Genomic DNA, 14,536 nt, shown 5'->3' with positions numbered 1-14,536 from the left:
GTAATTAATGTTTTGATTTCACAAAAAGATTTGTGTACTTCATCAGACCAGACAAAAACATTTCCCTTGCGCAACAATTCTCTCAACGGCTGAACTATTAGAGAATAACCTTGAATGAACCGAGAGTAATACTCGCAAACTCCCAAGAATGATCGGAGAGTGTCCTTGTTTTTTGGGTGAGTACTATCTCTGATAGCAGAAATAAGAGACAGTTTGGGTCTTATGCCATCTTTTGAAATACTATGACCTAGGTAGTCTAATTGGTCAACCATGAATCTGCACTTCTCCTTCCTAAGAGTAATGCCAACATTTTTTATCACGGACAACACTCTCTCTAAAATAAGATTATGCTCCCTACTAGATTGTGCAAAAATGAGAACATCGTCCTGAAATGCTTGTACACCAGATATACCTTTGAGAATGGTATCCATGATTTTTTGAAATACACTTGCCGCAGAGGCAAGATCGAATGGCATGCGCAAATATTTGAATGCGCCAAAAGGTGTGATAAAAGTTGTCAGGTCTTGGCTCTCTTTGGCAAGTGGTATCTGGTGATACGCTGATCTAAGATCAAGTAGCGAAAATATTTTTGCTTTGCCCAGATTTGCTAAGAGATCCTGAACTTTGGGTAAAGGATGACAATCAATGATATTTTTATTGAGAGTGCGAAGGAACACACATAGGCGGATCTCGTTTGTCTTTTTCTTAACGATAACAATTGGACTGACCCACTCTGATGAGTCAGTAGCTGTAATAATACCCTCCTTGCAAAGTTTGTCAAGTAAGATCTTGAGATCCTGCCTGACACCAAGAGGGACGGACCTTACATTGTGTACCACCGGGGATGCATTCTCCTTAAGTTTAATCAGGTGCTCAGATTTTTTCATGTTGCCAATAACATCACAAAATACTTCACTAAACTTGTTGATGACATTAACAACATTGGTTTCAATATCACTCTCAATAAAGTTGATAGATTGTTCTGCAAGGACAATTGGGTTCTCAGCACCAGGAATAAGCATAATACCTAGTCAAGCTAGGTCTTTCTAACCAATTATGTTTTTTCCTCTAATAGCTACATATATCTTTGCTGCTATTTTCCTACCTAAACATGAAAGAATATCAATAAAATAACCTGACATATCAATATATTGACCTCCAAATGCTTTAGGGTGAACATCAGACTAAGAGAGTTGTCTATCTTTCCATTTTTCTTCAAATAAAACATCAGAAATGATTGTGATGGGTGCACCCGAGTCAGCCATTATCTCAGTGGGAACATTAGATACCATTGCCTGACAAAATGGTCCTTTTATATAAATTTCTTCTATGTTGTCGTCTGAAATTGTAAGAAGCATCTTGCCCAAATCTTGTGCACATGTGTTGGGTGTGACTTCAACTGAACATACTCTGACCATGTTTTTACCAGATTTGCATACCGACATAAAATGCCCTAATATACCACACTTTGTACAACGTTTAAATGAGACTGGGGTTATTACCTAAGTGATTGCGAGATCCACATCTGAAACAAAAATTATTGGGTTTTCTGAAAGGAACCTTGTTAAACCTGTTTCTGGTGTCAATGGCTGAAATTTGAACATCATCATTTGAAACTATTGCTACTAATGGGCCTGGAGAAGAAAGATCATTAGAGATAACCTTTGAAGAAATCATGGATCTTTCTATCCCTTTGGCTATTTCTATTTTTTCACTCAACGTTGGGTCTCTACACCCTAATAGTCTTTCTTGTATTTTTTTAGACGAGCAATGATACACAAATTGATCCCTTAAGCATGTGTCTGATACGGCCCCAAAATTACACGTGGATGCTAAATGTCTCAAAACTGAAATGTAATCTTCTACAGTTTCATCTATATGTTGTTTTCTCTTCATGAAGTTAAAACATTCCAGAAGTATACTAGGTTCTTCTGCGAACCTTCTTGAGAGCCTCGCTAAACCTTCAGAATAAACATTCCAACCTTCTTGAGCTCCTGCTGGGGGTTGAATTTGTGGTAGGTTGCAAAACACATTTTGACCTTCAAACCCCAATTGACCATATAGGAGCGCGAACTTTCTTTTTGCACCAAATTAATTCGCGTCATTTGCCACTAGATAGTTTTGAAATAGATTCAGCCAATGTTTCCAGGGCATAGTTGGTTTACCTGGTGAAGGTACGAAGTCAGAAATATTCAGCAGGTGATTATTTGATGCCATTTGTTAATGTGAATTCCAAACTCCCAACTAAATATCTTTAGAGTGTGCCTGTCACTGAAAGTACAGGCAGAGGTGGATGTATATATACTGTTAACCCCCAGACTTTTATGTCTTTAGATTATATGAGTTAGAAATCCTGCAAAAGTTGTAGTAAAATTGATTAAATAAATGGTGTGCCTGTCACCGATGAACAGGCAAGTCTTACCGTCTCTGAAATCATCCTCGTGTTGAAAACGGGATGAAACTCCTTTACAAATCAGCGGAAAAACGCAGAAACAATGTTTGTTTGTAGCGTTGCTAGGCAACCAACTCCGTAGACGTTTGGTATACGGAGCGCGCTTCAGCCCAAAACAGATGAAAGAGTTGATAAAACCCCTCTAGCCGTGTACGCGAGGAGTGTCACGACGTCAAAGGGGAGGTGTTAAATCCAGCGTCGGGTGAAAGATCTGTCTTCAAGAGGTAGAAGAAGCGAGGGGTTGCTGCTGCGTGATGAAAGTAAAGGTGCCCTTTTCTGTTTCAAAAAGCTGTTAAATCTTATTTGCAATCGGTGGGCTCAGATAAATCCCTCGTCGCCAAGTGTAAAGTTGGAATAAATACTCTTGAAGAGGTGCACTTAATAAATTAAGTGTTTATTTGATTAAGCGTAGCGCTGAGAAAATTAGCCCACAACCGGTCACTCAACAGCTCCCGTCGCATCTGCCTGAATGAACAGTTACAGGCAGCCACAACAGGAACCGTGGAATGAACGGGGCACATTGAACAACAACAGAGCGCAGGGAAGACGCTCAAGGAAAATAATCATAGGCACGTGAATAACAAGTCGCTCTTAAAGGGAAAGAGCGACTTGTTACCTTAACACCCCCCCGGCCGCCAGGTAAGGCCGCGCTACTGCCTCTGCTTCACGTAAATGCGGGTGTTGCTACCGGAGTCTCAACGGGGTTTGCTGTACTGCAGGTCGCAGATATTGCTTTTGAGTTCCACAGCTACTCCTAGTGTCGATGGCATTCTCACCAACTGCGCCTCCCCTCAAAATGGCGGCCCCTGTACCACTTCTTCCTACAGCAGCCTCTATGTGACCAGTTTGTGCTCACCGCAGGTCTCCGCTTGTGCCAGTGCCATGTCTCTGGTCCCCGAAGCCTCTCCGGGCCCCCTCGTATCAGGCGCGATCCGCCTGGCTGCTCCGTCGTGCTTGGGGCTCTCCGGGTTTCACCGCTTCTCCGGCAGCCCAGCAGGGCCCAGAGCGAAGTTCTGTTATTCTCTGTGGCGGAGTCACTGGCCGTGTAGTGCTCGCCGAGCTGCACTCTCCGTGCTGCGTTTTCGGCCGTTTCAGGAGCCCGGGGCTAGTTTCCCTGCTCAGTAGTGTGGCACCATTCCCCGCTGCGCGGGCCTCCGCTGCGGCGCCGCAAGAAGGCAAAATGGCTGGTGCTGCACCAAGGCCGTCCACGGCTCCCTCCACACGTTCAAGGTACTGTTGCTTAGGCCACTACCAGGCAACGCAGTATTCTGCTGGTTCAGCGCTCCTCTCTCTGCCGGCTGATGGTAGGCATATACTGTTCCACTGCTCCAGATTCCGTCTGCCGCACCGGCTCTGCCCTCCACACGCCCGTTCCGGGCTCCGCTCTCTCTGCTTCGTGGATCGGGCTGACGGGGTCGACCGAGCCGCGAAAAGGCTACGTTTAAACACTCCTCTACTCTCCACCAGCACCCTGTTCTTCCAGGCTTCATTAGAGAACCGGGAATGGGTCGCTATGTAATGCTAGAGAATGGCGAAGCCGGAGAGACACGATCTTGCATCCTATCCAGCCGCCATCTTGGCCACGCCCCCTGTTGTCTTATTTTAAATATATTGTGGGGGTGTTGAATAAATGGTCAAGATAGGCCCACACTCCTTCAGACCATACATTGATCTTTAGCCATAGGTGTGATATTTTGGACATCAATCCTTTCAAGCAAAGAAATTGTGATACCCGACAGAACCCATTGTAGTCTATAACAACATACCCTACACTATAGCACTGTGAAAAGCATGTGACTGTTGTAAATGGACAATTCACTGAACCGTGTCACTAACCGAAACAGCCTGTGAGACACTCTAAAAACGTTATCATTGTTCATTTTTGATTAGTTAGGTTTGAGTAAGAGAATTGTGTGAGTATTCTTGTCATCAAGTAACCTCTTGAAAGGGATTGGGTACTGCAAGCCATTGTTACAGGTAAGTAACTTCTTTTTCTGAAATGTCACAAAGTTGTTTACTTTTAGTAACAAGCAGCGGCAAATCAATGGGTGTGGCTTGCATTGGAGACCTGCCAAAAGATCATCTGCAGTGCAAAAAACAATACAAAAACAGATTGCTTCCTTCTAATATACATCAGACAAGCATTGGCATAGCCAATAGGTCTCGCCTTTGGGACCTTATAAGTGTTTAGCCTTGCAACAGTTGATGCATAACTAAATACTAATACGGTCCCAAAAGCGAGACCTATTGGCTATGAGGTCGTAACTATAACTACCTGCTGGCAACCCCCAGTAGGAGATATATATATATATACACACACACACACACCCACACACACATACATGTACTTATCTTGTGCAAATGAGAAGACAACAGCAAACAGACCTCTATGAGGAATGGAGTGAAGGGTGAATAGTAAGAGTCCTGAATCTGGACAACACCAAGATGAGGAGTGGGGGCAGTGCATGTGAAATGGGGGCTAATTGATTACTTCAGTAGGGGGACACTGGCTAATTAGTTATTGAAGGTGAATTCTTTAATAAACACAAAGAGTAAAGAAAATTTAGCTCATTTCCACACCGTGGGGAGAGGGCTTACGAAAAGTAGGAAGTATTAATTATACAGAATCCCAAACAGATGTAGGACGAGCAGAAATGCAGTTTAAGGAAATTGCGCACCTCGGGGAGATCCTGTGGCTTTTAAAACATACACATGCCTCTGAAAGGAAAGTAAGAACAAAAAAAGTCGAGAAATGTGAGGAAATTGGACAAACTGGCAACTGAAAGAAGAAAAATGTGAGAAAAGATTGAAAATGAAGTGAAAGAAGGAAGGAAAGGGAGATATGATGAAAGGACTAATTTAGGAAAGATAAAAAAAATGGGAGAAAGGACAGAATGAGAAAGAAATGCAGAAAGAGAGAGAAATTAACAAGAAAAGAAAGAAAAAAATAAGAACAGAGTGTGTGAAGGGTGAGAAGTTTGATGGAGGAAAGAAAGCAGTGGAAGGAAAGAAAGAAATGCTTGAAGATTGGAGGAGGAAATTCTCGCTGCCAGTTTGGCGGCTGTAAAGTAAATGTTTCCTACTGTCTAGGAGGGGGCATGGTGGGTGCAGGGGGCACCTTCTGGTTTCAAGAAATGGAAGAAGTCGTAGTTGGGCAGGCAGGAATTCGAAAAGCACTGACAGGCTGCACTCAGGCGGCAGGACATGAGGCTTCCCCAAGAGCCATGCAGAAGTGAATGTAGCACCGAGATAGAAATGCAGGGATGAATGAGTGTGCAGACATTAATGAATGCATGAGTTCACAGGTTGAATGACTATGGCATGCAATTAATGTGAATGTGTGAGTGAAGGGGTGGATAAGTACATCAGTGAAAGACTACCAGAATAAATGAGTGCACTTGGTGAATGATTGCAGTAGTGAATGACTGAATGAACCAGTAGCAGTTAAAGTGTAAGTACAGAAGCGAACAAGTGAGGCAGTGAATTTTGAAGTGTGTATGGTGTAAGTGTAGAGAATGCGTAGAGTAATTAATAGGTGTGGTGGAGTGAATGTGTGCCCATGCAGGAGTGATTGAGAGCAGAAGTGAACGAGCAAGCACAGGAATGAATATGTGGGTGTATGGGAGTGAATGAGCGCAGCATAAAGTGAGAGGATCAGTCAGCTAGTGCAACAGCGAGAGAATGTGTAAGTGCATGAAGCAGTGAATGAGTACACAAATGAAGTGGTGAGCAGGAGTGAGTGCAGCAGTGAATAGGTGCTAGAATGAATGGATTAGTGACTGTACATGAGTGAACATGCATAGCAGAGAGATGGTTTCACAGTGAGCGAGTGGATGATGGAAGCACTGAATGACTGCAGCAGCGACGAAAAGTGTGCGCCAGTGAGGGATACTGCGAAGGAGTGAATACACGGTAGATGAATACGTATATTTATGTAGCGCTGTTGTCACTTCCTTAGGAGTGCACGTGTGTGATATGAACTGGCACGGTGTGTGTGTGTGTACAAGAGCTCAGCACAAAAGGTTATTTATATTGTGATAAATCGAAGTGGACGGTCGCGCAAGCACCCTCTGAGGCTCTCCCTCTGGAACGGTAGAGGTGAATGGGTCTGCTGGGGAAACATCGTGCAGGCAGGGTGTCGGCAGGCAGTACCAAACTCGGTAGGGGACAGCAGCCATGGAACTCCACGCAGCACCTGTTCTGAGCGCTGGGTGGGCGCGGAGCCATGCCAGACATCTGACCTTTCTTTTTGATAAGAGAAGACTTAAATACCCAATCTCAGCCAGGGCTATTAATATTCCTTGTACATTTACAAGATGCCGGTGTGTTTCCTACTGGCAGCGCGAAGCGGAAGGAAAGTGGCAGGCAGGCTGCGAGCGGAGGCTCTTCCGATACCCAGGGAGGGAGAAGGGGCTCCTGGAAGGAAGTGTGTGCGCGTGAGGGGCTGGCAGCGGCTATCCGAGGGAGGGACGGAGTGGGGAAGAGAACAGTGACCGGAGACAGACAGGAGATAGTAAAACTGCCTGATTGGGGCTGAATGTGGGGAAAAGGAACAAGCCAACAGATAACGGAGGGAGGGAGAATGGGAGCAAGCCATCAGAATCCACGAATGGAGGAAGAATGGAGAAAACTAACAGGAACAACAAACGGAACAAGCGAAAGTGATCACGATCGCGATCAAACATCAAAGCGGCCGCGAAAGTGAAAGTAATGTCGGTGCGCGCGCCCGCTCACATGCACTGTAGCTCTAGGCTGGCCTGGTAGCACTTTTTGGAGCCCTCTCAATAATTCTCGCCAGACCAGCGCATGCGCTGGGTCAGGCGAGACCTAATAATGAAAGCACTCCACGGGAGGAAAAATAATGATGTATTCAAAAGCAAATACATGATGAGTATAATAAACACTCCTCTAGATGGAGCCAGAGCCCTCAAAGTATATTTTCTAAAGAATAGGTAACAATAGGTATGCAGACAGCTACGTTGACAATCAAGCCAGACCTGAAAATGATAGTTGTTAAATGAGCGTGTCCGAAAATAACAACGAAGACTTGGTTTACAACGAGTTCTTTGATATGTATTCAGTTATTTAAATGGTGCTTGGTCACTGAATTTACATTTGTCACGTCAGAAAAATGAAGCACAATTAAGGAGATCTGTAATCAATAAGTCTTAGCCCGATGTAACTGCTTCCCATTGTATACACTTCAGAGACAGTATGAAATAATAAAACAACTGATTTTGTTTCTTTCAGATTTATTCTCTTTCAATCGTTTCCAGTCCGGAAATTATGTTAGTTCCATTTCTGTCCCTACCAATTCTGGTTCCAATGCAACATCATCAGCCACGCCATTGCAAACTAGCAACCAGTCCTTTCAGGTAAATGCTTGTTTGTGCAATCTGTAATAATTGCCTTGCTGATCCCAACTATTTGTAAAGAGTTGTTCATTTAATTATAAAGAAAAATCTGTTGAATAATGCAATCGACTTAAGCAAGGTTCTCAAACCTACAGTTCAAAGTTCTCTTATTAAACATTTTGCATTAGATTTCATAAATCGAAATGCAAAACATTCTGAAAACCTTCTGCCCATTGTTCTCTAGAAGATATTTACAAAACCACCCTCTAAACAGAACTGTGACAGCATGGATTACAATGGATATATGTAACCCAGGCACACCAGTTAAGAAAAGGAACCAACTTGTAGGTATAATAGACAAGATATAGTCCACTGCAATTATGCCGACACATCATTTTTAGGTTTCGCCTTGCTATCGCGTAAGCGATCGCAAAGCGAGACTATAGAAAACGGGTAAGAAAAGTGCTCCCATAAAGCGGATTGTGCATGGCTAGCACGCGCACAATCACGCGCATCGTGCAGCCATGCAATTCGCTTTTTAGGAACACTTCAAAGGGTCCGCTCCCCCGCCCCCAAGCACGCGCGCGCCACGCTCCGCCGAGCTTGTCTTTTTTTTTTTAACTTAAAGCGCGAGGCGCGCATGCGGCCAATGCTTGTTATTGTTGCCTCGAAAACTTCAGGACTGATAAGGAACAGGTGTTTTTGTTCTAAACACGGCTCCCGCTCCCCCCACCCCCAAGCTGAGCATGGGCCTGTGTTGCACAGAATTTAGACTGCGCGTGTGGGTGGGCGCGGTTTGGTCTCAGGTGTAGGTAATTGAAAGCCTTAAGTGCTGTGGGGGCTGGGGCCGCAACGGACGCATAAACACCGGGTTTGCTCAATTCTGTCTTTTCTGACACCATCTCTCAGATCTCGGTCGCCCCACGGAGCTCCGCAGAGAAAGGTACCGTGTCTAGTTTTCCGTTACAAGCACTTGTCCGCACTCTCATTAGCCATAAGGATTGCTGGGGCTGTCTGTCTGTATGCCGAGCAGACACACAGCCAGTGACGCGCTTTGCTTGCATCGTGTACCCCACGGTGCTCGCTCCCCGTTCACGCGCTGCGAGCTTCTTGCACCTCGGTTCCTTCAGGCCCTCGCATGAAATTATCAGGCCCCCCAAGGTATTCACAGCGTCTCCAAATCTACCGAGTTCACCCGTGCCACATTTTAAGAGCTCGCCCAGTCCGTGTGCCGTTTGTTTTTGATCTCTGGTTTGTTCAGTTGTGGTGTTAAATGGCAAAAAAATCACTGCTTTGTGTATGCGCGGTATATTTTTATCAGTAAAAGCAGCGGTCTAAGAGCATTAAAAAGAAAATCTGAGAACCGTGATGCTGCATGCAAGGGGGCGGGGTCAGTGTGTTTGGGGAAAGTCACAGGTTTGGCTAAAACAACCAAAATATTCTATAAATGTTCTTTGTCTTTCACCGTCGGGTAGCTACGTATAAAATATGGCGCAGCTTAAATAAAACAAAATAAACTCAAAATTATGTTTCTCAGTGGGAAATGCACAATAGTACATCAAGAAACCTCTATTAATTAGTGCACTGCAGAGGTCTGTGTGTAACCAGAAAGCCACAGAATTAAAATCTTGGTTGGTGCAATGGATAAGTTACTCATGTATTTTTAGTGCTACGAGGTCCCATCCTGTGACAGAAAGCACTCTGTATATAGAAGTCAAACGTGCATTACACATAGTACAAGATAGACCGCTACAAAATGCGCTAAAAAAAGTTTAAGATAAAATGGTGCTTCTAAAATAAAGGGGCCGATTTACAAGGAACTCTCGCATCTGCATAGATGCGTCCGTTTCATTGCACCGGCGCCAAATGTCCTTGCGCCACCATGGATGCGCTGTATTTACAATACAGTGCCCCCTGGTGCAAGGATTAACAGAAGCGTCAGAAGTTCTGATGCATCTGGTGGCCCAAAAGTGACTTATTACTGAAGTTGCTCATGAAAGTGACGCAACTCCAGCACTGCGCCACAACCGATAGGTGAGTCCCATACAAAAAGCCCTCATTCCTTGCGCCTGTTCTTGGCAGGCGTAGGGATTTTGACGCAGTGAAGGTATAGAGTGAAGCAGTGAAATGTTGTGAATTTCACTGCATTAGTTCTACATGGCTTTTTTTCATGGGAACACCTAGCCTGCATAAATTATACTTGGCGCAGGTATAACGTGACACAGGGCTTTATGAGGTCACCCGTCTCTACATGTGCCACGTTGTATATTGGCCGAATAGTTTGCGCCGCAGTTGCATTAAAAAAAGTGATGCAATGCCGGCGCAAAGGGCTTGTAAATCTGCCCCATAGATTTCAATAATACCCGGCCTGACTCAGTGGTTGCCTCTCGGTGAAACATCTGGTCTAATGTGACCATCACTTTGCCAAATGGGAATTGCGGAGGAAGTAAACCATCTCTAAACCAAAGATAAATAATGGGAGCATAGATCTTATTACAGATCTATTTCTGTGTGTGAAAACTGTACAATGTGGTTGTACGTTATTTTATGGATCTAAATGTACTATTTTTTTTATTGTTATATGGTTGCATCAGATTCCGAGGTCTTTAAAGTCCAAAATTCACAATTAAGAGTGTAAATGTTTAGATATTCTGGTGGTGGAAATTTATAGATTGATTCTGTTTGAATTAAATTCATGGACAAATAATAATTCATGGTTTCACTGATTACTTAAGTTGTTTAATTTTGTCCCTACGACCACCACTTTTTTGGGGGTTTCTAATCTAGAATTTATTAAATGTAATATTGTATCCCAGTATTTTCATATGGAACATTCAACCATAATGCAGTTAAAATGGCTTTGAGGGTCCAGTCGCTGTAAGAACATGTTTAACATTAACCTTTACATGCCCCAATTTTTTTTATATATATTGCATCTTGGCCCTAAGTTCTACCTTAGGGATGACTTATTTAAAAGGTAGGATTAGGCCTCTCAAAAGGATGGGTTTATGTTGACAGATTCTATTGTCCCTTGAACACTACACAGTTGGGTGACTATGGTAGGCCTGGAGACTTGCTTTAATTTGTCCCTGTAGTGGTTGCCTCAAGGGATGATGTGACATTTATCTTAGCGGCCCGGGGTACACTTTATTACCATATATTAGGGGCTTCTATGTAAGGTAAATAGTCCAATCAGGAGTATATATTTTACCATGTTGAAAGGAGGAGCATATGCGCTTTACCACTAATTAGTATGGGTAAAGTGCACAGTTATATAGCTATCAAAACTACGGTTCAGCAAAAGGGGGGGGGGGAATCAGTGTGACCTTGCAGAAAGGGCAAATTTCCCACACCACCTACGAAGTAGTTCCAATCTTAAGACCCATTATAGACTGAACACAGACCAGACCCTGTACAATAAGGCAGAACTTTGCGTGGTGCAGTCCTGTGGAAAGAAGGTTGAAAATGCTGTACTTGTGAACTCTCTGACAAATGCTGCAAGAAAGTCTTACCTTGTGCACTCCATGATGAGCACCATAGGATGAGGAAGTATTTTTGCCGTCATGCTCTGGGATTATTACATTCCATTGTTAATGTTGTGGGTTTAGAGCACTAAGATGCTTTACTGCAGTGCATTTCTATGGTGATGCTTTGTGGGGTGCCACAGAATAATGCATAATTCCCATGGTAAAGCTTTGTTTAGCAATATTCAGTGCATATGTACGATGTTTGGCGAGTCGGTGTTTTTAGGTCTCGCCTTGCTATCGCATAAGCGATCGCAAAGCGAGACTATAGGGGCTTTTAAAAGTGCTCCCAAAAAGCGGATTGCATGGCTAGCACGCGCACAATCACGCGCATCGTGCCGCCATGCAATCCGCTTTTTGGGAGCACTTCAAAGGGTCCGCTTCCCGCCCCCAAGCACGCGCGCGCTATGCTCTGCCGGGCTTGTCTTGTTTTCCTCTTGATTGAAATCATCTGGTTTCACTTCCCTGACAAATGTATTGGGATACCCCACCCACCCCAGCCCTCCCTCTGACCCCACTCTGCTTTTGTGCTCAGGAAGCTTAGCGAGGTTGTGAAGGAAGGAGCTGGTTAACAATGACTGGTTGCGTAATTCTGTGCAATGAATTGCTGAAAAAAGATCACAACGTTGTAGTTCCTTGGGTCTCAACCAGGCAGTGCACGCCGCCTCCACAACGCGGAACCGAAGCACCGCCCATCCTTCCAACCAGCTACCTCCACTGTTCCCTGCAAATGCTCACTCCTCCCCGGCCAACAGCACGCCCTCATCCCTCCTTCTCCACTCCGCAATCCCCCGACGAGGACCGCCCCAGCACTTGCGCTCCCCCTCCCCACGCCATCCACCACACCCGTGAGTACTCACTCCCCACCGGACCCCACACAGCTCACCCCCGAGCCTCGACAGCAACGCACCCCCAACCACAATGAACGCAGCCTACCCCGCACCCTCCAGCCGCCTGTCCCCGACCACATAAACTTCTTGGCCCGCTTCTCCTCCCTGCCTTCCCCCCCACCAAGCGGCGTTCAGTTGCAGCACCTCGCACCAACCCTCAGCCGGGAGCCTCCGGTCTCCACGCTCAGGCAATGGAATTAAGGAACTACTTAAAAAAATATAAAGTCTCCCATTCAGTTTCAACAAGAAAATGATAACATACTACCTGGCAGCTCAAAGTTGTTTTTTTCATAGCTACATAGTTTAATTAAATAAAACGCTATTTGCATTTGTTTAAGGCAATTCAATAAATAACATTCTGAGCTTACAAATAAAAAAAATAAAAAAAAATACTACTGCAGACATTGAGGGACAGTTCCCTGTCGCCCAGGACTTTAAGTGGGATTTTAAAACTGGGAGCTCTAAGGGGCGTGGCCAATGTAATTAAGGGCGTGGCTTCAAACGCGTGATTAAAACACGTAAACTAAAAATCTGTGCTTCGCATAGTGTGTGATACTACTGGTATTTTGCTATTTCTGCTAGGCAGCCAGATATATAATAAAACTACTAACATTACACCTACAATAAACTAGGACTACTAACTTTGTCAATCGTTCTTAGATGCACATGCTAAATAAACAACCACTTTGGCTTCCTTATATATAATATTGCAAATGCTTCAGTTGTGAATTTATGAGACAGTGAAAGAACTAAAACGAGTCCCAGGAACATTGATCCTCACGCAAGATTGCTACCAAGCGTTGCTTTTTATTTTATTTTTTATTAATGTAAGTGAGTGAAAGGGAGCACTGGACACGGTTTAACCTGGGAGCACATGACTCGCAGTGGCCCATGCTTCCCACTTAAAGCACCACTACCTGCAAAAACCCACCCAGGAAAAATAAGCATTGGCAGTGCCAATAGGTCTCACCTGTGGGAGAGCTATAGGCTATGTACATTTACTTTATCAGTTTTGTACACCTGATTAGCTGCTGTGCAGCATGGCTGAAAGTTAGAAAAACAACAAGCATTTGCAATGCAATAGGTCTCGCAATTACGCAAGTTTGAGCTATTGGCACTGTAAATGACAATGCCTCTTATTTATATTTTTGTTTGTAAAACATAAATAAAATGCATTGTCAATTACAATGCCAATAGCTCAAACTCCCGTAAATGCGAGACCTATTGCATTGCAAATGCTTGTTAGAACATGGGTTTTGTTGGAGTGCTTGATCATTCTTAAGAATTCCTCGTAAGTCACCTCTCATCTTACTGGAAGGACGTGGGTAAGTAGAAGGTAACTGTTTAAATGCAACCTTTGGTTCACTAGTCAGTACAGTTGGTTCCTGCAGCATAATCCTCTGTTCCAAATTCACCCTGCTTTAACAAATTGGCTTCCCTCTGTTGACATTGCACTGTCTTGTCAGCACTGTAAACGTTGAGCCACACCTTTCTGGCACCTGGTCCCTTTGAGGGTCGAATTTAAAGTGCTGAATGGTTTCTAAATTAACATTAAATGAATCTTGGGAGTATCTCTTTTCCATGTAATGATTTTGCTGGTCCAGCTGATGTAGAACATCATTGTTTTTGGGCAATGGGTTGCTCACGTGGAATTGGATTGTGTTTAACCATATCCAATTACGAACAATTATTTCCATTCAAGCAGGCAACCACCTGTGTCAAGATGTCATGGATGCATCAAAACATTGCCAGTGATTGTTTGGGGATAAGGCAGACTCCTCTATTTAGAGAGTCAAGCAAAGTGTAGCCATAACTATACCTCTAGGCCTTTCCTCAAACCAAATAGTTTCACAGACTGCGCTGTATATTCTGGGGCTTTTGCTATCAATTTGGTACAATTCAAATGCAGCCGCAGTTATAGCAATAGTCCTTTGACTTTACAGATATGCAGCGTCACCAGACATGGACTGGGTGCCAGGTGGCTTAGTTATTTCAACAATAGCAGGGGAAACTTTGGACTGGTGGGCCCTTTAGAGTATATCCACAGGTTATTCTCTCCTGTTTATGAAGAGACTGCTGCCTGTCCAAAGCTTCCATCACTTTCCTTCATTTAACTTCCATTCACACCCACTCACATCTTGAGTCAAATGAGCACTATATTTGGTGCCCAGGGTCAGGGCTGCTATTGTTTTCCAATACCAAAAAATGGTTGGTGATCTGAGGCCCACATTTCATCTAGGATTCCTCAGCAAATTTGTAAAAAAGAAAAAAGAGAGAAGTTCAGCATGGTTACACCTTTTCATATTATTTTGCTCT

General features: G+C 44.0%; 1 protein-coding gene across 1 annotated transcript in view; it reads left to right on the top strand.

The window, feature by feature from the left end:
* The window catches only part of MLXIP (MLX interacting protein), a 2,063,149-nt gene that overhangs the window by 1,273,658 nt on the left and 774,955 nt on the right, over window positions 1-14,536 (top strand). Inside the window, exon 8 of the mRNA XM_085634535.1 lies at window positions 7,703-7,827. Within this exon, the coding sequence (XP_085490661.1) occupies window positions 7,703-7,827 (125 nt within the window). The remainder of the gene's footprint in view (window positions 1-7,702; window positions 7,828-14,536) is intronic.

Source organism: Triturus cristatus, chromosome 11 (genome assembly GCF_964204655.1).
Source record: "Triturus cristatus chromosome 11, aTriCri1.1, whole genome shotgun sequence".
NCBI lineage: Eukaryota > Metazoa > Chordata > Amphibia > Caudata > Salamandridae > Triturus > Triturus cristatus.
Note: the sequence above shows the minus strand (reverse complement) of the source record. Positions and strands in the feature narration are given on the sequence as shown.